This window comes from Salminus brasiliensis, chromosome 4 (assembly GCF_030463535.1).
Source record: "Salminus brasiliensis chromosome 4, fSalBra1.hap2, whole genome shotgun sequence".
Lineage (NCBI taxonomy): Eukaryota > Metazoa > Chordata > Actinopteri > Characiformes > Bryconidae > Salminus > Salminus brasiliensis.
In genome coordinates, this window is record NC_132881.1 from 48248076 (window position 1) to 48275023 (window position 26948).

At 44.9% G+C, this 26948-nt stretch overlaps 1 protein-coding gene across 1 annotated transcript in view; it reads right to left on the minus strand.

The window, feature by feature from the left end:
- stox2a (storkhead box 2a) overlaps positions 1-23523 on the minus strand; it is a 50092-nt gene extending 26569 nt beyond the window's left edge. The window contains 1 exon segment of the mRNA XM_072678588.1: positions 22210-23523. Within this exon segment, the coding sequence (XP_072534689.1) occupies positions 22210-22375 (166 nt within the window). The 5' untranslated portion in view covers positions 22376-23523.
- Between the last annotated feature and the right edge of the window lie 3425 nt (positions 23524-26948).

Genomic DNA, 26948 nt, shown 5'->3' on the forward strand with positions numbered 1-26948 from the left:
CATCAACATGGCCACAGTAGCAATGCTGGACGAGGCTGGTGTTAGCTGGGCTGCTAACACCGTGATAGCGACGCCTACGATCACATCACCGCTCGGCAGCACAGATATCGGTTAGCTTTGAGGCTAAACGTAGGCCTGAGACCGTCAGTACCAGACAGTGTTGCCAACTCTCAGTAAGGAAAGTAGCTATTGGCTGTCCTAAAAGTCCCTAAATGACATCGTCGTCTAATTTGCATAATCGCCCATTTGCGTGAAGTTGAAGCGGAATGAAGGAATGAAGGAATAAGTGAGTAATAAGTGAGAAAAAACATCCTCAATATGTTAGAACTGCACAGGGGGCGGGGTCAGTGGCGGATGTGGGCATGTGCAGTTCATTCGCGGTGAGGGTCTGCTCTGACTGTGAGGCCAAACGCTGTTGTGGGACGGGGCTCATGGCAGCCCCCGCTGCTGAGGACAGTAACTGATGAACGTGTGTGTGTGTGTGTGTGTGTGTGTGTGTGTGTGTGTGTGTGTGTGTGTGTGTGTGTGTGAGTGTTCACACGTTCTTGTTCAGCAGTGGCTCAGCAGCGGTTAGAGCTCCGGGCTATTGATGACAGGGTTTGTGGTTCGATACCCGGCTCGGCAAGCTGCCACTGTTGGGCTCTTGAGCAAGGCCCTTCACCCTCTCTGCTCTCCAGCCGCCACAGCAATGGCTGCCCACCACTCTGGCATGTGTGCTCACTGTCTACTGTGTGTGTTTGATCACTGGTGTGTTATGTGTGTGTGTATGGGCTAAAAACCCAAAGGTCTCCAATAACACCAGAAGAGGTAGAAAAAAGCCACTAGAGGGGTCTGATATAGCAATAAAGTCGCTAAGTTGGCAACAGTGGTCCCAGAAGAGGTAAAAATAACAGGGTGGTATATATGCTGGTCTTAACTGCATCTAAGCAAGTCATGCACTTACATATGCCTCCATCAGCATCAATGAGCCAGGGGTGCCAGTTCACCGGTTGTCCTTCTTGGAGCACTTTTGTAGTACTGACCTCTGCATACCGGGAGGAACACCTTACAAGACCTGTCTGATGTTCTGGAGATGTTCTAACCCAGTCATCGTCTAGAACAGTTTTCACAGTTTGGTTCTTGTGTCTCAGATTCTTACCCTTGTCAATTTTTTCCTGCTTCAACACCTTCATCACCTTCGAGAACTGACTGTCCACTCACTTGCTGTCTAATATCTCAACCCCTTGACGGAAGCCTTTGGTAGCATATAGAGCCAGGTTTTGATGTTATGGCTGATTTTTGTACACAGATAAAACCTAAGGTTCTTCATGGGTTCTAATGTAAAGCCCATGGTTCAACTCGCAGAACTATCTGAATGCTAGGTTCTTTGCCTGGTTTAAGCAGTCTTCAGATTGTGGAAATCCTTTAGTAGATGGTTCCACAGTTCTTACAGGAGTCAAAGAACCCCTCAGTACTGTAGAGTGTAAACCTTATGTACCATAGCACTGCAGCATCCATGGCTAGGTTGACATTACCAGCCTCCAATTACAACGGGCAGTTCTTAAGCATGTGTGTTTCGACAAGCTTTGTCAGTCAGTCATTCAAACTCTCAGCCAATCCAGCGCGATCCAGACTAAGTACTTATTAGGTGCCTTTTAGCCTCAAGTTAGTGATGGGTAGAAACCTCACTTCTTAATATATTAAACAGTTCTTGGTGTTTAGTGATTAATAATAATATTAATAATAAATAATAAATATATTATTATTAATAATAATGATTAACCTCATTTAGATCATTTAGAGCAATAACCTGCATCTACCTAGAACCTACATTAATCAGTGCTGTCAATCAAACACTAACTACACTACAACATGTAGATTTAGGTAAAAATTCATGCTCCATAAATTGTGCAACAGGGTGGTAACATAGTGTTTATAGTGTATGATTACAAGTACCTTTGAGTTGTTAGTGATTTTCACAGAAGTTAATGTAGATTGAAATATTTAAGAATATATCAAATATCAAAAGAATTTGATCAATCTTTGATCAATATCAAAGAATGTCTAATTTATTTAACACAACAAACCCCTTAAACCCTTAATTTGTCTTTCATTTAAAACAAAGCACTGTTTATAAACTCAATGAAAAAGATCATGCTGACCGGCCCACGGGGTCCAACATCCTAACATAGGCTAAAGCTAACTCAGCCAACAGCTACAGTCTCTTCAGCTAACCAACCACACACTGCACTGACAGGACACTGAGAGGACACTGAGAGGACCACTGAGAGGACATAGAGAGGACACTGAGAGGACACTGAGAGGACACTGAGAGGACACTGAGAGGACACTGAGAGGACACTGGGAAGACAGCAAGACTATCCTGTAAAACTCAGATCATTGAAAAGAACAAAGCTATGCTATGGTATGCTATTGTATGCTATTGTATGCTATGCTGCGTGGCTTCTGTGTGTCCGCAAACCAACCAATCAGAGCAGAGCTCATCATTTTTTCCATGAGAACAGGCTGGCCATCATTCTGAGGTAAAATAACAGGGTGGTACGTAGGCTTGTTAAACTGCATCTAAGCAAGTCATGCACTTACTAGTTTTTACTGTCCACCAAATAACGACTTAACTTTCGATATATTCATTCCATGGGACCTTTAACATCTTTAAGGTCCTAAAAAATGGCGCGATGTGTTTGATTAGAATAGAGAATAGCCCCACCAGCTTGTACAGAGGTCCCTGTAGTTACTGAGTAATACACCTTAGTGTGTGATAGGGCTTTCTACGTTAAGGGGTTTGATGGAAAACAGCTGTGAAGCAACCGTGTATTAAAATGTAGAGGATGCAACTTATTTACATTTGGAAAATTAACAACATGTCTGGAGTGTCTAAAAACGTCTGAATAAAAACTGTACTTGTTGAATGTGTGTGTATAATGGTGTAAATGGTCCTCCAGAAGAGTTAGGGTGGTGCATGCTCACACTGCACCCAGTAAACAGTAAACAGTAAAAAGCCCGCATCAGATTCAGAATCCTGACTCTGGTCTACAAAGCCAAGACTGGACCAGCCAGCCCCTCCGTACTTGATGGCGATGGTCAAAAGCCGATCTGCACCAAGAGCCCTTCAGCTTCAAGTACGTCTCGGCTCGACCCGCCATCCTTTAAGATCCACGGAAGACGAGCGGTCCAGACTTTTTACTGTCCTGCACCGAAGTGGTGGAACGAGCTTCCCCTGGGTGTCCGAACAGCAGAGTCAACGCTCGCTTGTCCTCAAACCCAGACTGAAGACCCTCCTCTTCTGAGAGGACTTGGGTGAAGAGTAGAGTATTATGGTCTCCATATTGACTTGTGTTTAGTAGAGTCTAAGATTAGAGGATCTGGATTTTAGTCTATTTAAACTAGCTGAGGTTCTTCTTCAGTAAACAGTGAAGCTCTTTAGGAAGTCGCTCTGGAGAAGAGCGTCTGCTAAATGCCGTTAGTGTAAATGTAAATATAAACTAGATCAGTGTGTAGAATCCTTTAGCAGAGCTTTCTGTGAGCTACCATGTTTTTCACTGCTGTATAAAAGATGGACAAGGCTGTTCTCTTGTTGGATGCGCTGTGTTTTTTCTCAAAGTGAGTGCGGGTGAAAGGATAAAACACAAGTGCTTATAGATTTATAGTTTTGTAACACTAATCAGCCATAACATTAAAACCACTGGCAGATGACCATAAAGACCAGACTCCTGTCTGTCGAGGGGTGGTTCTACATATCAGGCAGCGAGTGAACAGTCAGTTCTTAAAGGTGAGAAGCAGGAAAAATGGCAAGTGTAAGAATCTGAGACACTAGACCATGATTGGGTCAGGACATCTCCAAAACATCAGGTGACCTGCCTTGTGGGGTGTTCCTGGAAGCACTGGTCAGGACAACGGGCAAACCAACGGGCAAACCAGCCACCCAAGCCACCAAGCCACCCAAGGCTCATAGATGCACATGGAGGTCCCACCCCACAACTTACAGGACTTACAGGATCTGCTGCTAACGTCTGCTGCTTACTTACAGGTTCTGCTGCTAACCCAAGGCTCATTGATGCTCATGGAGGTCTGACCTCACTACTTACAGAAGTCGGAAGGTGTCCAGATAGCACAGGACACGCTCAGAGGCCTTGTGGAATCCATGACTTGTTGGGTCAGAGCTGTTTTAGAGGCACAAGGGGGGCTGGTTTTAATGTTATGGCTGATTGGTGTATAAATCAAGCATGGAAATATGTCATTTAGACCCTCACTAGTTCCATAACCAAGGTCTTTTTTAGTTAGATGCTATAGATCGGCCTATAGATGATGACGTGGTTCTGGTATGATTCTCCACAAGAAATAGGCATAAAACCCATAATTAATAAGACAGCTGGGTCTGCGCATGCTCCTGAACACCAAGACACCATCTCACACCAACAAATTATTCTCGTCGTTCCCCAAAACATCATTCTCTTTTTTCTGTCGTTCTGACTCTCCTTCTGTCTGGGTTTCTCTCTCTCTCTCTCTCTCATCTGTCTGAGATTTACCCCTCCTTGTCTGCTCAAGCTCGAGTTCATCTGCGGTTCACAGTGTCGGCGAAGCAGCTTACGCAGAGCGGAGTGTGTCTGATGAGTGTTTTAACTTCCTCACACTGTCCTCTTTCCATCCAGCCTGAAACCGGAATAACGCGAGAGTCAAGCGCGAGTCAAATTTACACTTTTTTTACACATTTACCACACGAGTCAAGCAGAGGTCAGATTTACACATCACACACTCAACATACAAGTCAAACGCAAGTCAAGTGTGCACATTAGGCAGCAAGAGAGGCATTCTGTCATACAAACTATATATACACAGATCAGCCATAACATTACAACCACCTGCCTGCTATTGCGTAGTCCCCCTCGTGCCACCAAAACAGCTCTGACCTGTCGAGACATGGACCCTGGACATCTGGACATCTTCAGACGTTAGCAACAAATCCTTTAAGTCCTCACCGGTCCTCCTCCCTTGCAGCACTTTTGGTAGGTACTGACCACTGCATACCGGGAGGAACACCACACAAGACCTGATGCCTGATGTTCTGGAGATGTTCTGACCCAGTCATTGTCTAGAACATCACAGTTTGGTTCTTGTGTCTCAAGATTTTTACTCGTACCCCTATCTCCATCCCTTGACGGGAGCTTTTGGTATCATATAGAGCCAGGTTTAGATGTTATGGCTGATTTTTGTACACAAATAAACACCAGGGTTCTTCATGGGTTCTAAAGTAAAGCCAATGGTTCAACTCACAGAACTATTTGGATGCTAAGATGCTAAGAAGTTCTTTGCCTGGTTTAAGCAGTCTTCAGATTGGTAGAAACCCCTTTAATAGATAGAATAGATCTGTGTATAACCTTTAATAAATTGTTCTATATCGCACCAAGAATGGTTCCACGGTTCTTACAGGAGTCAAAGAACCCCTCAGTACTGTAGAGTGTAAACATTGCCAGCCTCCAATTATGTTGCTCAGATCTCATCTTTACACCATGAAGGTTCTCAACTACTCAGTGTAGGTGAGCAAATTCGTATCGTCTTTAGCGTGAGCGAACTAGCTCTGAACTGACCTGCCCATGCACGTCCACATCTATAAATATCACATGAATGAACCATGAGCATCACAACCACCAAACTATGAGTCCCAAACGGCTCCCCTGCTCCCTAGTGCTCTCTGTGAGTCATCAAACTGTGGGTTCTACACCCTTATACTGAGTTCAGTGAATCACAAATGACTCTTTATAAGACACAGAAGCTCCGTAGTGCACTAGATAGGGTGTAGGGGGGTGTTTAAGACTCTGATATAGATGCTGATCAGCAAAAGCCATCGTGAAGATGGTGTCCAAATGTCTGTGGACACCCCTTCTAACAAATGCAGTCAGCTACTATAAGAAGCAATTGCAAATGCACACACACACAGCTTTTCAGGTACCTGTAGAGGAATATTGCCAATAGAATAGGACTCTCTGGAGCAGATGAACAAGATGAAACTATTGGCTCCATGCTGCCTAATAATGCCAGGCGTGGGCTACAGGGGTATAAAGCCCCCCAGCATTGAGCTGTGGAGCAGTGGGAGAACTGGTTCTCTGGAATGATGGTGGTGGTGGAGCTCCATCCAGTACTTTTGAATGGGATAGTTGGGAATGAGGTGTGGTGGTGATTTCATTCAACATCCTGTCCTCACTAACACTCTTTTGTCACTGAACTTTCCTAAATCTAGTTGAAAGCCTCTACTGTATGTGTCTGTGTCCCAATATTTTTGCATGCAGACAGTTCAGAAAACATCAGATCTGGTTCATATTAAGGCAAAAATGTAATTTTAACCTTTTAATGTGAACCAATCAGCCATTCAGAATCTATAGCTTACCATAATGGCATGTCATCCACCGGGAGAAAAAAACACAAGCAAAAAGGACAAGTCCTGATTATTATCAAACACTGTACTGGGTAGCCAATTATTTTTCTGTGAAGTCAGATTGGAGGAGTAGTCAGTCCTTTCCCAAGGGATGGGGATACAAACTGGACTGGGTTTAAACAATCATGCAGTGTGTCAGAAAGGGCAGGGCTGTCTGCACTTTCTGAGGAGGCCGAGGTCTTTCAGTGTGTGTACAAAACTGCTATGGATGTTCTACCAGTCTGTTGTGGCAAGTTCTATCTAACAGTATCAGGAGAAACGCTGGACTCTCTGGAGGCAGAAGAAAGCTAGCCATTCTGGACAATCCCTCACACCCCCCTGCACGTAACACTGAAAAACAGAAGCAGGTTTAGTCTCAGACTGATCCAGCCGCACTATATTAAGGATGATCAGATAAGATCATTCTTACCCACAGCAATAAGGCTCTACAGTGAGTCCACACTGCCTACACTATACAGCAGGGACAGTACTGACCTCTGAACTGTGTTGAATTACACTGTACAGATCAATGTTAACAGTATCTACATTCACCTGCTGCAGTTATCACACTTTCCCTGTTATGACATTCTCACTTTTACACTGTGGGCTGATATTATTGTTGCTATTTTAGTAATAATCACAGAGAACTGAACAAACCCAGCTATTCAGAGCTGCAATAACAAACTGCTGCAATACCCACTTTTTTTAAGCTTCCTTGGAGTAACATTAGCGCCATCTTGCATCCTTCTGAATAGTCCAATGGCATTCCAGTGAGATCCAGTGATCAGATCAGAAAATAGCCCAACATTCATACATGTTTATTCAGGCAGAGTCAGAATTCGCTCTCTCAGGGGAAAAACATAGCGCATCCAACAAGAACCAAAACCTCCATCTTTTATACAGCAGTTAAAACATGGTAGCCCACAGAAAGCTCTGCTGAAAAAAGTTAAATTCACATACCCATGGAAATGTATTGCCAATAGAATAGGACTCTCTGAGCAGATAAACTAGATGAACCTTTAGCACCATGCTGCCTAATAATGCCAGGCGTGGGCTAGTAGAGGGGTGTAAAGCCCCCCAGCATTGCCGCTGTGGAGCAGTGGAGGAACTGTGCACTCTGGAATGATGATGGTGGGGAGCTCCATCCAGTACTTTGGGATGAGTTGGGGATGATGAGGTGGGGTGGTGATCATCAGCCAACATCCTGACCTTACCAATTCAGAAGTAGAAGCAGTGAATGAGCAGGTGTCCAATACTTTTGTCCATTAAGTATATTTAATAATGGCTGTTACAAGCCTTCTAATACACGTGGGACATCTTTACAATCTAGAACAGACAAGAAGTACATTACTGTTAGCTTCATGCTAACATACTACTAGATTTTCATAGTGGGGCTAGCAGAAATTATCATGAACACAAGAGTGATGAAGTGAGAGAGACACGAAATATAGATATAAATATAAATATAGAGAGAGTGAGAGTGAACACAAAGATGGAAAGAGAGAAAGGATGAGAGAGAAGAGAGAGAAAAGAAAGAGAAAGAGCGAGCGAGAGACAGAGAGAGAGACAGAGAGAGAGAGAGAGAGAGAGAGAGAGAGAGACAGAGAGAGAGAGAGAGAGAGAGAAGCCCTGTACCTAAAGCCTCACAGCTGGCCACTGAAAGAGAGGTGACCTCCTTTTTTGAGAGAGGACACAAAGGATCGGTCTCCATGACGACAAACCAGGCAAAGTGTTTGCTTGTACACACCGATTGTGGCCAGTGCTGCCCGAGGGAGCCTCATTATATGGGCCACGCTTACTAGCCAGGCTCAGGCTCGGCCGCATGGCGCACATTCAAGCGGTCAGGAGCCGAGTGAAAGTCCAGCACCAGTGTGTGTCAGAGGGGTCCTGGGGGACTGCAGCGGCTGACCACAAGTCACGTCTCGCAAATGTGATTATTTTCACCATAATCCTCTCACATCTGTGAGGGTAAAAGGTTTAGGGCTGAAACCACTGACCTGTACAGGCCCCGCCCACTAATGTGCACTTCCATAGCAACTGCTTTTTACCTAATGTAGCTCCCCCTCAGTGTATATCACAATACCTACATTTAGTGTTAATATTCACTCTAATGAGAGACTGTAGCTCCGCCTCCTCAGTGTATATCACAATACCTACATTTAGTGTTAATATTTACTCTAATGAGAGACTGTAGCTCCGCCTCTCAGTGTATATCACAATACCTACATTTAGAGCGTTATTAATATTCACCCTAATGAGAGACTGTAGCTCCTCCTCCTCAGTGTATATCACAATACCTACATTTAGAATATCATTAATATTCACCCTGAGACTGTAGCTCCGCCTCCTCAGTGTATATCACAATACCTACATTTAGAATATCATTAATATTCACCCTGAGACTGTAGCTCCGCCTCCTCAGTGTATATCACAATACCCACATTTAGAACATCATTAATATTTACCCTAATGAGAGACTGTAGCTCCGCCTCCTCAGTGTATATCACAATACCTACATTTAGAATATCATTAATATTCACCCTGAGAGACTGTAGCTCCGCCTCCTCAGTGTATATCACAATACCCACTTTAGAACATCATTAATATTTACCCTAATGAGAGACTGTAGCTCCGCCTCCTCAGTGTATATCACAATACCCACATTAGAACATCATTAATATTTACCCTAATGAGAGACTGTAGCTCCGCCTCCTCAGTGTATATCACAATACCTACATTTAGAATATCATTAATATTCACCCTGAGAGACTGTAGCTCCGCCTCCTCAGTGTATATCACAATACCTACATTTAGAACATCATAATATTTACCCTAATGAGGAGACTCTCTCTCTCTCTTATCAACTTCAATAACTGACTGTTCACTTTCTGCCTAATATATCCACCCCCGGACAGGTGCCACTGCTTTACACTACTGTGTACAACTAGGCAGCTTTACACTAGCGCACTAGCTTGCTCGCTGATGGCCGACCGAAGATTAGGGTCAAACGTCTGACGAGTTAGAGTTAGGGCCTCGTCCATCACACCACTGCAACTTTCCTAGAACTGATCAAACATGGAAATGTCACATACAGCAACCGCTACTTTCCTTAATATAAAACCCATTAGCTATGAGGCAGGAAAGGCCTTACCGAACACTGGTATAATCCCATTCAACACAGGCAGGGTCAGCAAACAACCCCCCCCCCCCCCCCCTCTACTGGTTAAAAAACACTGCACCATAGCTTAACACTAGCATTTCCATTTGTGGACATAACTGAACCTTTAAGCATGCTGGGTGATGTGGTATCCGCATCTATTACGCCTACACTCGTAAAAAAAAGGGTTCTAGGACATTTAAAAAAAGGGTTCATAAACATCAATCTACAACAGGTTTTCCTTGTATTTAAAGAAGCATTTATTTATCAGATTGCCTTTACTAACTAACTAAACAACCCCTAAAGACCCCCTTTTTCAGGGCGTAGCCTAAATGAGAACATTCTAGAAATGCCGCTGTTGAGCTGCTATGGTGGAACATGCTTGGGGAAGGGGGAGGGGCACTGTCAACTGTTGTGTCAGGCCAATATTGTGTCTCTATAACTGTATAACTAAGGTGGGCGGGTCGATTGGTAGGTGGGCGATTGGGTAGACTGGTAGGTGGGTCGGTTAATGGGTGGCGTGTTGGTAGGTGGGTCGGTTAATGGGTGGGCGAGTTGGTAGGTGGGTCGGTTAATGGGTGGGCGGTTTGGGTAGGTTGGTAGGTAAGAAGGTGGGAGGGTAGGTTGGCAGGTGGGTTGGTTTATAGGTGGGCGAGTTGGTAGGTGGGTCAGTAATGGGTGGGCGGTTTGGTATGTTGGTAGGTAAGAAGGTGGGAGGGTAGGTTGGCAGGTGGGTTGGTTTATAGGTGGGCGAGTTGGTAGGTGGGTCGGTCAATGGGTGGAGTTTGGTAGGTTGGTAGGTAAGAAGGTGGAGGGTAGGTTGGCAGGTGGGTCGGTTTATAGGTGGGGCGAGTTGGTAGGTGGGTCGGTTAATGGGTGGGAGGTTTGGTAGGTTGGTAGTTTGTTTGGAAGTCTGGTAGGTAGGTAGGTAAGTGGATTGGTGGGTAAGTAGGTAGGTGAGTAGGTTGGCAGGTGGCCGATTGGGTAGACTGGTAAGTAGGTTGGTTTATAGGTGGGCGGGTTGATAGATGGGTCAGTTAATAGGTGGCGGGTTGGTAGGTAGAAGGTGGCGGGTGGGTTGGCAGGTGGGTCGGTTTATAGGTGGGGGAGTTGGTAGGTAGGTAGGTGGGCGGCCAGTAGTGTAGGCTGGTATGTGGACGGGCATGTGGGTGAGTGTGTAGGTGGTAGGTGGGTCAGTTGTAGGTGAATCAATTTATGGGTGGGCGGGTTGGTAGGTGGGCGAGCTGTTGTGTAGACTGGTAGGTGTGCGGGCAGGTGGGTAAGCGGCTAGATAGTTTAGAAGGCTGGTAGGTAGGTAGGTAGGTAGGTGTATTGGTGGGTAGGTCAGTAGGTGGGTAGATAGGTGGGTGGATAGATAGCTAGGAAGTAGAGATGGAAGGGTTGATCTGTGTACTTGTGGACTGTGTATCGGTATAATGCCGATAATTTAGCCGGATTTAGACAGATTTTTAGATCAAAATAATTCAAATCTGTCACCAACACTGGACAGACATACCAACAAAAATATACCAAAACAATACAGACTATATAAAACCGTCAGCACAGACGTCCCGACTTAGCTTAGCATTGCTTTACTGCTTAACCTGGACAGAAGAATTTACATAAACGGTCCATGTCCCATTTCACTCCACACCAGTTTCCTCTACATAATTGGGGGACCAAAACCCTTAAAAGCTGTTTTTAGCAGCTAAACGTAATATTCTATCGTTAAGCCCTTATCTTTCCTAATGCGTATCTGTTTTTCAGGCCACAGGTTCGCTCCGGTAGCAGGTAGGCACTGAGCAGAGGCCTAAATTAGCCTAGCCTAGCCTAGCCCAGCCTATCCTAATGTAACCTTGCTCTGGCTCAGAGAGTACAGGCTACAAGCTTCAGCGCACAACTGCACTGACACACTTTCATGCAGCCAGCCTACGTCATAAGCCACAGGCACCAGACTAACATGTGACCAAAAAACGAGTTAAATAGTGCACACAGCCTGCGCTCGCATCCCCGCCTTCCTGCACTGGACATGCCAACACTCTTCCCACAACGAATGCAGACTGGTGGTCAGTGATACAAAGACCACATGGGATGCAGACTGCAGAGCTTAAAACCACACAGGATCCGTCAGTCAGTCAGTCTGTCTGTTCAAGCCCAGCAGATCAGGTTCAGTGGCTTGGAAGCTTTTTTCTGTCATTAGCAGCCAAGGTCACCGCGAGCTAAAATCAATGGCAGTCTGCATTTGGCTGCTATTGACTGCTGCATCCAGTCGGTGCCATGACAGCCTTACGCTGCCCTACTAATCTCAGCGCACTATATGTCCAAATGTTTGTGGACACCCCTTCTAATGAATGCATTCAGCTATTTTAAGTTGCTTGTTCCCTGTAGAGAAGAAGTACTGCCAATAGAATAGGTCTCTCTGGAGCAGATCAACTAGATGACCCTTATGGCACCATGCTGCTAATAATGCCAGCGTGGGCTAGAGGGGTATAAAGCCCCCAGCATTGAGCTGTGGAGCAGTGGAAGAACTGTGTTCAGGCTCCCAGGCTCGACAACAGCCTCACACCAAACTCTTGGATGCAAGTGGACCTTAAAGTAGCTGAATGCATTCATTAGAAGGGGTGTCCACAAATATTTGGACATATAGTGTATCTCATTTAAATTTCAGTCAGAAAGGCCAAAATCAAGTCTTTATTATTTTATCCCTCCCCTGCAACATCCACCACACATTATGGTCCTGGCCTACACCCAGCAGTTACAGATTCAGGCTATACTGACTTTCTGAATATTTTAGAAGGAGGCCCTGTCTACGACAACTACACTTAAATGCGGATGTGAGAAAAACACACTCACACAACTGCACAAAGCTGTGTACCTTCCCACCATAGCCCAACACACACAGACACACACACACCACACACATGCCCCATAAGAGGACAGACAGAGCGCCTCCAGATAACACGATTAATAAAACATATCTGCCGCACATTCGCTGGGGCTGAAACGTTTCGGTGAAGACCTTCCGCTAAAGAACCCACCCACCCACCCCCCTACCCCGTTCACACATTCACAGCCAAAAATGAAACAAAAAAGAGAGAGAGAGAGAAACCCTGAGATCCTGCTATTCTGAGCTGTGCTCTGAAGCAGATGCAGGAGCAGAGGCTTCCAAATTTAGCCTTGTGTGAGAGGGCCTGGGGACGCTGCAGCTCAAAGTCCGAGAGCAGCTCCGCCAGGGGCCTCACGACTAGGGTTGTAAGATAATAATGATGTATCAAAGTATTGTGATATTTTGGTTTGTAATACTATATTGATTCTCAAAAACACAGTATTGATTATTAATGAATAGATAAGATGTAAAGATTGGTGTCAGACAGTGTTCATTTAGTGTTGTGTTTAAACCTCGGCCACTAGGGGGCAGTGTTGTAGTGTTTTTAGACTATGACAGTTTTCGAAAATATTCTAATTCTAAAACAATATACAGTCTTGCTCATAGTGTTGCAATATATCATAGTATACTGAATCATAACTCCTGATTTGCGATGCACTACATGTCCAAATGTTTGTGGACACCCCTTCTAATGAATGCACCCATTGCTGATACAGATGTGCAAATGCACACACACACAGCTTGTCTAGTCCCTGTAGAGAAGAAGTACTGCCATTAGAATAGGACTAGATGAACCTATTGGCACCATGCTGCCTAATAATGCCAGGCGTGGGCTAGTAGAGGGGTATAAAGCCCCCCAGCATTGAGCTGTGGAGGAGCTGTGTTCTCTGGGATGATGGTGGTGGAGCTCCATTCAGTACTTTTGGGATGAGTTGGGGTGATTATCATCCAACATCCTGACCTCACAAATGTCTTTGTCACTGAATGCAATCAAATCCTACAAAGTCTAGTAGAACGTCTTCTTCTCTGGACAGTAGAGACAGCAGGATTGACTGCTTTTAATACCCTTGATTTCAGAATAAAAAAGCAAAAAATGAGCAAAATACTTCAATCCAATTACTCAGACCACTTCAGGTGGCTGAGGACACATTTCAGCCAGGAACTTACAATCCTTTAATCTCCAGTTCAGTGCTCCTGAACCTATAACTGAAGCTTTGGCTTGAGGTAAACATTAACTGCCAGATTCAGCACTTTTCTCTAAATCAGAGGAAATCAATGAGTATGCAATGTTGTGATTTTCAAGGCACCATATTTTCCTGTGTGGTTATTTAATGAACAAAATTGTCCATAGAGCCACTCTTATAGCCCTCCATACCCTCCATACCTCTTGCCCTTCTATACCCTACTCACCCCTTCCTTCCTATCCATATCCATCTCTTTCCACACCTTTCCATATGCATACCCTTCCATATTTGACCTTATCCAAACCCGCTCATACTTATCCATACCATATCCTTCCATACCTTTCAATACTCTTCCATATCACACCCACCCTTCCATAACATATCCATCCATATCATACCCTTCTATACGCATCCATACCAGACCCATCCACACGATACCCTTCCATACCATACTCCATCCATACCCATTCATACTATACATCCATATCCTACCTTTCCATACCCTTCCATACCATACCCTTCCATACCATACTCATCTATACCATACCCTTCATATCATACTCATCTATATTATATCCTACCTTTCCATACCCTTCCATACCCTTCCATACCATACTCATCTATACCATACCCTTCCATATCATACTCATCTATATTATACCCTTCCATACTATACCCTTTCATACCCATCTATACCATACTCATCCACATCCATACCATTCCAGACCCATACCTTATCTTAACAGATTTGTCTACAGTGGAGTGAAAGTTCAGCCCTGTTTCTACTCCATCACTCTATTATCCACCCCCCCCCCTCTCTCTCTCTCTCTCTCTCTGTCTGTCTAAATCATCCCATGTAAATCCTGCGTAAAGTGGGGTTAGTGATATCAGCTTCTGGAATGTCCAGAATGTGAGGGATATTTTAGCATAGCGCAATGAGAGAAAAAAAGAGAGAACAAGCATATCAGAGAGAGAGAGAGCGAGAGAGAGAAAGAGAGAGAGAGAGAGGGAGAGAGAGCAAGAGAGGGAGAGGGAGAGAGAGAGAGAGAGAGAGGAGAGAGAGAGGAGGGAGAGAGAGAGCAAGAGAGGGAGAGAGAGAGAGAGAGAGAGAGAGAGAGAGAGAGAGAGAGCAAGTGACGAGAGAGAGAGAGAGAGAGCAAGTGAGGGAGAGAGAGAGAGCAAGAGAGGGAGAGAGAGGGAGAGAGAGAGCAAGAGAGGGAGAGAGAGGGAGAGAGAGAGCAAGTGAGGGAGAGAGAGAGAGCAAGAGAGGGAGAGAGAGGGAGAGAGAGAGCAAGAGAGGGAGAGAGAGGGAGAGAGAGAGCAAGTGAGGGAGAGAGAGAGGGAGAGATTTTCAGATGTAAGTTTGCAAATGGTGAATATGTCACTGAATGTGATCATACTAACATCAATTTGTGTGTGTGTGTGTGTGTGTGTGTGTGTGTGTGTGTGTGCGCGTGCATGACTGTGAAGCAGAAGATTCAGCTTACAGGTTTCATGATGGCAGCTCAGTGATTTCTACAAACCTAAACAGCTGACTGGAGGCGGAGACTGCGGCTTTTACACACACACACACACACACACACACACACACACACACACACACACACACACACACACTCACTCTCTCTCTCTCTCTCTCTCTCTTTCTCTCTCTCTCTCTCTCTCTCTCTCTCTCTCTCTCTCTCCCCCTACCTATCTACCTCAACATCCCTCCCTCCCTTTCTCTCTCCGTGTCACTCTCTCCCTCCCTCCCTCCCTGTTGTACGAGCGTTACTACTGAAGCTGGGCTATTAATGCACCAGCGTGGCCTCCTTTCTATCCCACGCCTAAATCAGGGACTCTGCCGCAGCTGGGATAGCGTGTGTGAGACTGAGAGAGAGATACAGAGAGAGAGATACAGAGAGAGAGAGAGAGAGAGAGAGAGAGAAAGAGAGAGAGAGAGAGAGAGAAAGAGAGAGAGAGAGAGACAGAGATGCTTGTCTCTGAATTCAAGTAGCAAAACCTGATTTTAGAGGCTGAAACACTCCATAGCAAACCTTCCTGAGGGCACGTTAATAAGAGAGAATCTGAGCAGGTGTATAGAGATATATAAAATTGAGACCCAGTCAAAGTCCTCTACAAGACTAAGCGTTAAAGTAATAGTTATCTGAAAAAGACCCGCCCATGAGGTCACAATAAATATAATAAAAAAGTCAGTGTACTTAAATAGGAAAGGACACAGGAGGCAAATTCTCAGAAGATACAGTGGCTACTTTTATTTCATGCATATTTTATGTATGTGTATGTTTATGTGGTATATAGTATGCAAATATACCATACCAATTCACACCCATAACCATCCATACCCATATTCACCCATACACATACCCACTCCCAACCATCTACATCTCCACCCATACACATACCCACTCCCAACCATCTACATCTCCACCCATACACATACCAATCTAAATCCATCCACATCTTTAGCAAGTTTCCTCCAATATCACACCACATTAGAATTGGCCATAATATCCCAATTTCTGCTCTAGCCTGGTGAAGAAACTAGCAGGGCACATTTTTAATTTTAGTGTTTAATGAAGTGTTAGTTATGTTCCTAACCTTCCATAAGCATTCCAATCCATACCATATCCATCCATATCTGTAACCGTCCCTAAGCATTCCAATCCATACCCATCTATGACATACCCTTTATACCCATACCCATCCATATCTGTAACCGTTCATAAGCATTCCAATCCATACCGTCTATGCCCATACCCTTTATACCCATCCCCATCCATATCTGTAGCCATCCACAAGCATTTCAATTCATACCCACCTATACCATACCCATCTATACCCATACCCATCCATATCTGTAACCGTTCATAAGCATTCCAATCCATACCGTCTATGCCCATACCCATCTATGCCCATACCCATCCATATCCGTAACCATCCACAAGCATTCCAATCCATACCCATCTATACAATACCCATCCATATCTGTAACCGTCCCTAAGCATTCCAATCCATACCCATCTATACCATACTCATCTATGCCCATACCCATCCATATCCATAACCATCCACAAGCATTCCAATTCATACCCATCTATACAATACCCATCTATGCCCATACCCATCCATATCTGTAGCCATCCACAAGCATTCCAATCCATACCCATCTATACAATACCCATCTATGCCCATACCCATCCATATCCATACCCATCCACAAGCATTCCAATCCATACCCATCTATACAATACCCATCTATGCCCATACCCATCCATATCCATAACCATCCACAAGCATTCCAATCCATGCCCATCTATGCCCATACCCATCCATATCCATAACCATCCATATCCATAACCATCCACAAGCATTCCAATCCATGCCCATCTATGCCCATACCCATCCATATCCATAACCATCCATATCCATAACCATCCACAAGCATTCCAATCCATGCCCATCTATGCCCATACCCATCCATATCCATAACCATCCATATCCATAACCATCCACAAGCATTCCAATCCATGCCCATCTATGCCCATACCCATCCATATCCATAACCATCCACAAGCATTCCAATCCATACCCATCTATACAATACCCATCTATGCCCATACCCATCCATATCTGTAACCATCCACAAGCATTCCAAGCCATACCCATCTATACCATACCCATCCATATCTGTAACCATCCACAAGCATTCCAATCCATACCCATCTATAACATACCCATCCACAAGCATTCCAATCCATACCCATCTATACCATACCCATCCATATCTGTAGCCATCCACAAGCATTCCAATCCATACCCATCTATACCATACCCATCTATGCCCATACCATCCATATCTGTAGCCATCCACAAGCATTCCAATCCATACCCATCTATACAATACCCATCTATGCCCATACCCATCCATATCCATAACCATCCACAAGCATTCCAATTCATACCCATCTATACAATACCCATCTATGCCCATACCCATCCATATCCATAACCATCCACAAGCATTCCAATCCATGCCCATCTATGCCCATACCATCCATATCTGTAGCCATCCACAAGCATTCCAATCCATACCCATCTATACAATACCCATCTATGCCCATACCATCCATATCTGTAGCCATCCACAAGCATTCCAATCCATACCCATCTATACAATACCCATCTATTCCCATACCCATTCATATCCATAACCATCCACAAGCATTCCAAGCCATACCCATCTATACCATACCCATGCACAAGCATTCCAATCCATACCCATCTATACCATACCCATCCATACCTATACCCATCCATATCTGTAAGCATTCCAATCCATACCCATCTATAACATACCCATCCACAAGCATTCCAATCCATGCCCATCTATACCATACCCATCCATACCTATACCCATCCATATCTGTAAGCATTCCAATCCATACCCATCCATATCTGTAGCCATCCACAAGCATTCCAATCCATACCCATCTATACCATACCCATCTATGCCCATACCATCCATATCTGTAGCCATCCACAAGCATTCCAATCCATACCCATCTATACCATACCATCTATACCCATACCCATCCATATCTGTAACCGTCCATAAGAATTCAATCCATACCCATCTATACCATACCCATCTATGCCCATACCCATCCATATCTGTAACCGTCCATAAGAATTCAATCCATACCCATTCATACCACATCCATCCAAACCCATTCCCATCTATACCCACACCCATACATAAATACCCTATACCATTCATGAATCTGGCTATAAATCTGGAGAGACAGCTGGCCGTCACAGAGACAAATACAAACGTCTGAGTAAATGGTGAATAAATACACCAGTAAAATAATAATAAGGTAAGTTTCTCGACTCCTGCTGTGCACTGCTATGATGATTTGATTGCATTCAGCTACGCTGGATGATCACCACCCCACCTCATCCCAACTCCCAACACATCCCAAAAGTACTGGATGGAGCTCCACCACCATCATTCCAGAGAACACAGCTCTTCTTCCACTGCTCCACAGCTCCTCAATGCATTATTAGGCAGGATGGGGTCAATAGGTTCATCTAGCTGATCTGCTCCAGAGAGTCCTATTCTATTGGCAGTACTTCTCTTCTACAGGGACTAGACAAGCTGTGTGTCTGTGTGCATTTGCACATCCCAGTTCGTGTGCATGCAAAAAAGGGGAGAAAAAGATTTCGTCGAGATGTTAAGGGGGTTAAGAAGAATTTACACACTACGGCCTCATTAGTCAGCGCCACGCTGCAGCCAAACACTGCTAAAGGACTGCAAAGACACACACACACACACACACACACACACACACACACACACACACACACACACACACACAAAACGGCTTCCTGCTCTTTATCCAGCTCTGTCACACCGGGGCTTTTTGGAAAAGCACGGCCATTAATTCAGCACACAGCACTGGAGCATGAGCATGTTGTGAGGCAGTGACCAAACACGGTGTGTCTGGTCATTTACATTAGCAAGCTTTTTACACACAAAGCTGTGAGGCCTCATGTTCAAATACGGACTCAAGACACTGAGCTTCTGCCATCCACGCCACGTAATCCTCTCGCGCTCCTGTTTGTGAGCGGTTCTGCTCATCAGCCCGGCCCGACTGCGCGGGAGATGTTGGTAAATAGCAGGCCAGATGAAATTAGACAGGCTTCGATTAACCTTGATGTCCAGCACTCAAACAATGGCTCTGTGTCGACCATGCTGAGAACAAGTGCGCAGAGGTTAGCCTCTGAGCTAACGACGTCAGCTAAGCTAACTCTCTCCACCCACCTCCTCACACCACATGAGGATGGATACACACACACACACACACACACACACACACACTCTCACGCTCTGCTTTTGAGAACGGGGCTTTTATTGTCAAGTGTTTAGCAGCAGCAGCAGCAGCAGCACAAGAATCAGCGTCCCCTTCCCAGCCTCCTTCTCCCCCCCATCTTTCCCTCTTTCCCGTTCCCTCCTCGCCTCTCTCTCTCGTACGGAGCAAAGTGACGTTTGTCACGGAGCCTCGTTACCCCTGATGCTTTCACATCGACCAAACGGCCCTGCTCTCCTCCTCGGTGCTAGCATAGCCGTCACCAAAATGGAGGGAAACGGAGAGAAGCGTAGGCTCCCTCTCCTCTCCACTCCTCTCCCTCTCTTCCTCTTCATCGTTCTTCCTCTCATTTTCAACCTTGTCATGAATGCAGGAAAAACATGGAGACCTGCAGCCTGAAATTTTATTTTCACTACAGCCTCGGCGCTGTAATACCCCAACCTAGGACCAAAATGGTGGATGAATGCTAGATTTCGAACCTTTCTCTCTCTCTCTCTCTCTCTCTCTATATATATATATATATATATATATATATTTATGTATATATAGGATGATTATATTTTGCTTTTCAGAAAAATATGACACACAGGCGTCCAACGTGGTTAGGATGTCGTGGCTGGGGGGCTTCGAGTAGGCCTAAGTTGTGGGACCATTGCAGTGTGTGTGTGTGTAAGGGTAGAGGGATTTAAATATCTCTAAATTTGTGCAGCTATGATCAGTTATAAACAATAATATTAAAACATTATAACCTTTAAACCAATATATTTACTCATTAATCGAAACTAATCAATTATTATATCATAAACAGCCTTAATAAGCAATCTGTCTACTTTTATTTCAGCTCTTTATCCTATCAAAAGTAAAAAACATTTTACCACCTCTTTTATTTTCACGTTAATGTTAACTAAATAATAATAAACTATAATAAAATAGTTAAAAAAAAGGTCAAGTAAAGCAAGGTGATTTGTGTTTATTTATATTTGTGACATTTTTAAGGTGTGTTTATGCTTAAATTTGGATATGGACTGAACGGAGCAGTACCACTGGAAATCTCTGGGGGCAGTGTGGCCAACAGTTCAAGCGAAACTCGACCATTGCTATACGGACAAAGAGAAGAAGAAACGCCGCAGTTTACACTGTTGCCGTTTTCGTCTTTTTTGTAGTAAGTACGTCATCACAACCTCCTCACCATTTTGTCGTTGCCAGAAACGTTTGCCTCTGTACTGCCCTCTAGTGGATGTATTTCTTAACATCCATGCCAACGTAAAGGACACACAGAAGTATGTGGGCAGTGACGGTTACATCGCTTGAAAATGATTTTCATTTCCGTATGTAAAGGAAGTATAAATGAGCCTTTAGGCTGTGGCCAGTCGTCTGTGGCGGGAAGCTGAGAAGGCGGAGCTTAACGGATATGCATAAAGCACTTAACAGCAGAATGTGTGGTGACTGAAGAAGCAAATGCTAACGTCAAATCGGTGCAAGATCCCGTGATTTTACATAGTTTGGACACATTTTTCACGTCCCGAAAAGAGGACACGTCCGGAAAAACGGGGACGCATGGTCAGCCCTGCTATCTCTCTCTGTCTTTCTCTCTCTAGCTATATTTTTGCTATTATTGCCTCTCTACAACATGCTGTCCAAGCCTCTGTCACCATATGTCACTCAAGACATCAGCAGACAGCAAGCTCACACGCCCCCCCTCGAGTGAATGGCTCAAGACATACTGGTGCAGGATGCTACAGTGCTAACGTACTATGGTGCTAACATGATAGTTCCCAATTCCCAGTTTTGATCCTGGGGTACCCCAGTACTGTATGGAGTAGGGTTGTCCCACTTTGGTAGACCCTTGTCAATTCAGGGAGGGGTTGCAAATGAACCGATTAGCTGAATCAGGTGTGTTGTGGAGCAAGGAAGACCAAGACCAAGACAGGGACTGGGAACCTTTGCCCTAAAGTGAAGTCATACTTTTCTTAGAACCAAGTCCACCAAACAGATGATTGCCTCCAGAATGTACAGCACTAGCAAGACCAGGCTGAAGGTGCTAGAACCTGCATAAAGGTGTCTCTCCAGGAGAAGGTTGGAGTAAACTCTTCTCACAACCTGAGCAAACATAAAGCAGCACCGCCCAGCTCCAGCCTTGGACCACCTTGGACAGTTTTAGGTGTTACCTGCCCCTACACACCAGAACAAGCTCATTAGGTAGCTGTCGAGAGGTCCATTACCTGGATCAGATGTGTTGCGGGATGGAAATCTGAACCCAAGTTAGATCAGAAAGCCAGAACAGTGAAGACATCCTGGAGGTTTCCCTCCAACCCAAACCTCACACACCTGATCCAGGTGGTCAAGGACTTTTCAGGTCAGATTTCACAAAGGAATTCTCAGCAAAGAGGTAAGTCCCGTCCAACAGAACTTTCCAACAGAAGAGATTTCCTATTGGACAAGCATGAACATGTAAGGGAGATGTTGATGGCATCTCCATAGTAGATGATCTGGTGGAGCAGGTGTACCATTTGTTTGCGATACGAAGTGTGTGCCCTGGGCCTACTCTCAGAGGGTCTCGACTGGTCAACGATTCCACTGCTTCTAAAGCCCCTCAGAAAGAAGGTGACCACACAGAGTGGTCCTCGGACAGAAGGCGGAACCAAGTGCCCCACACTAACCTAAAGGGTCGGAGGTGCAGTGGCGGTGCTGGGACCCACCTGTAGCCGTGATGTAGCCCATGTGTGGCGGAGGAGGGGGCGGAGGGAAGTGCTTGTGCAGCCGGTAGTCCTTCTCACTGCGAGAACGGGAGCGCTCCGACCCCCACTCCGGCACGTCCGGACCGGGCCAGGCCCGCCGCAGGTTGGTGCTGTGGGTCTTCTTCATACTGGGGGCAGTTACCCAGGGGATGGTGGGGTTGGGGGGGGGAAGGGGGGCAGGAAGGAGGGATGGGGGGTAAGGGGAAGGGGGAAAAAGGGGAGGGGGAGGAAAGGGACCTGACCTTTAGTCCTTCCCCACATTTGCAGGGGACACCCAGGTCCTGGGATCAGGCTAAATTCATGGTAAGGGTTTTGCCTCGCATGCATACACACACACTCACACACACGCTTGGGGTGAGACGCAGTACCGGGAGCTTTTCGGCTGGCCAGCACTGTCTTTCACGGCATGTTGCCGACCCTACGGCACACATCCGGATGCACACACCGTCGAAGGTGCATTAGATGGCCTGATCCAGCCTGATGCGGGGAGGGAGGGATGTAGGGATGGAGGGGGGCAGCAGGATGGGAAAACGTAAGATGGAGCCAGAGAAGACAGTCAGGATGGACGGAGCAGAACACGGCTGACGGATGGATGGATGGACGGACGGACGGACGGAGGGAGGGATGAAGCAATGCACAAACCAGATTCAAGCAAGGTGCCTCCGAATGGAAGGATGGAGTGGAAGGGAGAGGAGAGAGGGAGAGGGGAGGGAGGGAAGGAAAGAGGGAGGGTAGGATACTGCGGAGGGAGAGAGAGAAGGCCTGCGTGTCCAACAATAGCTTCCGTTCAGCGCGGCGGCGGCCGATTCTCGGACAAAAACAAGACAAAAGGCCTCCGTCAGGAACAGACAAAGGCCAGAGGAGCGGAAAGAGAAAAAAATAAACGAGTGTGAGGGAAAAGGGAAGCGGCCTTTGAGGTGACCTCGAAACGCTGAGGATCCGAGAGGAAGAGAGAGGGAGAGAGGGCTCTCCAGCTCCGGTACCAGCCTGGCAAACGCGAAAAAAACGAAACGACAGCACCAGCCGGGGGAAGGGTGGAGGAGAGCGGTGCCGGAAAAGATGGAGGAAGACGAGAGGCTCCTCTTTTGTTCAGTAAATCCACACGTTTGTTCCGTCGTTCATTCGTTCATTCACACGGCTGCATCTCCTCTCCTCTGCTGCTGCTGCTGCTGCTGTCGCCTCTGCTGCTGCTAGCACCTTCCGATAGGGTGTGTGTGCGTGTGTGAGTGTGTATGTGTGTGTGTGTGTGTGAGAGAGAGAGAGTGTGTGTGAGAGAGTGAGAGAGAGAGAAAGAGCGAAAGAGAGAGAGAGAGAGTGTGTGAGTGTGTAAGGATGGGGAGCGAGGGAGGAGGAGGGGGGGGGACCGAGTGTGTGCGCACGTCTGACTACCATGAGAGAGAGAGGTGCAGAGAGACAGAGAGAGAGAGAGAGAGAGAGAGAGAGAGAGGTAGTAGAGACTGACAGTGTGTGTAGCGGAAGAATAACTACTCATAGTAGATACTGAACAATTCATAGTACATACAGAATAATTTAGGGGATATGAAATAATTCACAATCGATACTGAATCATTTAAAGTGGATTCTGAAAAATTAATAGCGAATACGAGAATAATTCATAGGAGATACTGAATAATTCATAGTGGGTACTGACTAATTTCTAGTAGATACTGAATAGTTCCTAGTGGGCACTGAAAAACATCATAGTGAATACTGAATAATTCATAGTGAATACTGAATAATTCATAAGGGATACTGAATAATTCATAATAGATACGGAATAATTCATAGTGGATACAGAATAATTCATAATGGATACAGAATAATTAATAGTAGATATTGAATGATTCATAGTGAATACTGAATAATTCATAAGGGATACTGAATAATTTATAATAGATACGGAATAATTAATAGTAGATACTGAATAATTCATAGTGGATACAGAATAATTCATAATGGATACGGAATAATTAATAGTAGATACTGAATTATTCATCGTGAATACTGAATAATTCATAAGGGATACTGAATAATTCATAATAGATACGGAATAATTCATAGTAGATACTAAATAATTAATAGGAGATACTGAATAATTCATAGTGGATACAGAATAATTCATAATGGATACAGAATAATTAATAGTAGATACTGAATAATTAATAGGAAATACTAAATAATTCATAGTGGGTACAGAATAATTCATAATAGATACAGAATAATTCATAGTAGATACTAAATAATTAATAGGAGATACTGAATAATTCATAGTGGATACAGAATAATTCATAATGGATACGGAATAATTCATAGTAGATACTAAATGATTCATAGTGAATACTGAATAATTCATAATAGATACGGAATAATTCATAGTAGATACTAAATAATTAATAGGAGATACTGAATAATTCATAGTGGATACAGAATAATTCATAATGGATACAGAATAATTAATAGTAGACACTGAATAATTAATAGGAAATACTAAATAATTCATAGTGCATATGTAATAATTAATAGTAGATAGTGAATAATTTTTAGGAGATACAACATTTTTAAAGTGGATACAAAATAATTCATAATAAATACTAAATAGTTTACAGTGGATACTTCATAGTAGTTACTCAATAATTCATAGTGGACAAAGAATAATTCACAGTAGATACTTAATTTATAGTGTATACTTTAATACTTCGTATTAGCACTGGAGGCTAATGTAGCTAACAGGTAATGAAAGACTGCAAGCACCCGTTTCTGGTCAGTTCGAATATCGCATAACTTTGCTGAACCTCACTGATCGAGAAACTGAGCTGATTTTAGGTGATATTCAGAGCGTAGTGATGCTGTGGTGGATCTCATGTCATGCTTCTTTTCGCTCATATCAAAGTCAAGTCTGGCCCACAGACCCCCTGGATATATGTCCCGCTACTTGGTGGGGTATAAGCTATCATTGCTTGTCAGCTACACTAGCCTCAAAGCTCCAGTGTAAAACTGAAGGAGCACCGAACACGACCAGCGTGACTGATGGACTGCAGTTGGTGCTGTGTACGTTACAAACTACGGCTTCGGGATTATTTACTGAATGACAGGCCTCTCTGCCGCGCCTCCTCGTCTGATCAGCTGTCAGAGAGGAAGTGTACGTCTCCTTCTCTCACGTTTTCTGAACCCTCTTTGCCTCCTCCCCCGCGCCACCAGCCTGCTCCTCTATCAGCCACTACTGTCACAGGCTAATTGCAGCACAGTGTTGATCCTGTAAGGCTGGTTGCTGAATGTGAAATAATGGTAAAACAGTGCTCATACACTGGCCCCAGGCCAGGCCTATAGGAGTTCTGCCAATACATATTTACACACAGAGCTGAGAAATACACAGAGAGAGAGAGAGAGAGAGAGAGAGGCAATGAGAGAGAGAGACAGAGAGAGAGAGAGAGGCAATGAGAGAGAGAGAGAGGCAATGAGGAGAGAGAGAGAGAGAGAGAGAGAGAGAGAGAGGCAATGAGATGAGAGAGAGAGAGAGAGAGAGAGAGAGAGAGGCAATGAGAGAGAGAGAGAGAGAGAGAGAGAGAGAGAGAGAGAGAGGCAATGAGAGAGAGAGAGAGAGAGAGAGAGAGAGAGAGAGAGAGAGAGAGGCAATGAGAGAGAGAGAGAGAGAGAGAGAGAGAGAGAGAGAGAGAGAGGCAATGAGAGAGAGAGAGAGAGAGAGAGAGAGAGAGGCAATGAGAGAGAGAGAGAGAGAGAGAGAGAGAGAGTGAGAGAGAGAGAGAGAGAGAGAGAGCTTGTACAGAGAATATTTTAGTAACATATGGTAGAAGCTACACTATATGGACAAAAGTATTGGACACCTTCTCATTGATTCTTTCTTCTGAAATCAAGGCTATTAAAAAGCTACTTTCTACTAGATTTTGGAAGCGCATTGCTGTGAGGAACTGATTGCATTCAGCGACAACAGCGTTTATGAGGCCAGGACGTTGGATGATGATCACCACCACCCCACCTCATCATCCCCAACTCATCCCAAAAGTACTGGATGGAGCTCCACCATCATCATTCCAGAGAACACAGTTCCTCCACTGCTCCACAGCTCCTCAATGCTGGGGGGCTTTACACCCCTCTACTAGCCCACGCCTGGCATTATTACGCAGCATGGTGCCAGTAGGTTCATCTAGTTTATTTGCTCCAGAGAGTCCTATTCTATTGGCAGTACATCTCTACATCTGTATCAGAGAAGAAGGGGTGTCCACAAACTTTTCCAAGTATCAGCAGCAATGCAATCTAAAGCCCTACAGCTCTTACGGACATACAGTGGGCCAGTATGAGGGTCACTCCGCACACCGCCTACAGGACACTGATACTGCTCAGTGCACTTTAGGACCAACCAGGTCCATCCAGGTGTGGAGCCTCCCTGGACACAGCATGAAGGATACGATGCACGGTAGACCGCCAGATACAAACAACTGCAGTTAAAATCATTGCACAAGTTGCACCCATTGCTGACACAGATGTGCAAATGCACACACACACACAGCTTCCCTGTAGAGAAGTACTGCCATTAGAATAGGACTCTCTGGAGCAGATAAACTAGATGACCCTATTGGCTTCATGCTGCCTAATAATACCAGGCGTGGGCTAGAGGGGTATAAAGCCCCCCAGCATTGAGGAGCTGTGGAGCAGTGGAAGAGCTGTGTTCTCTGGAATGATGG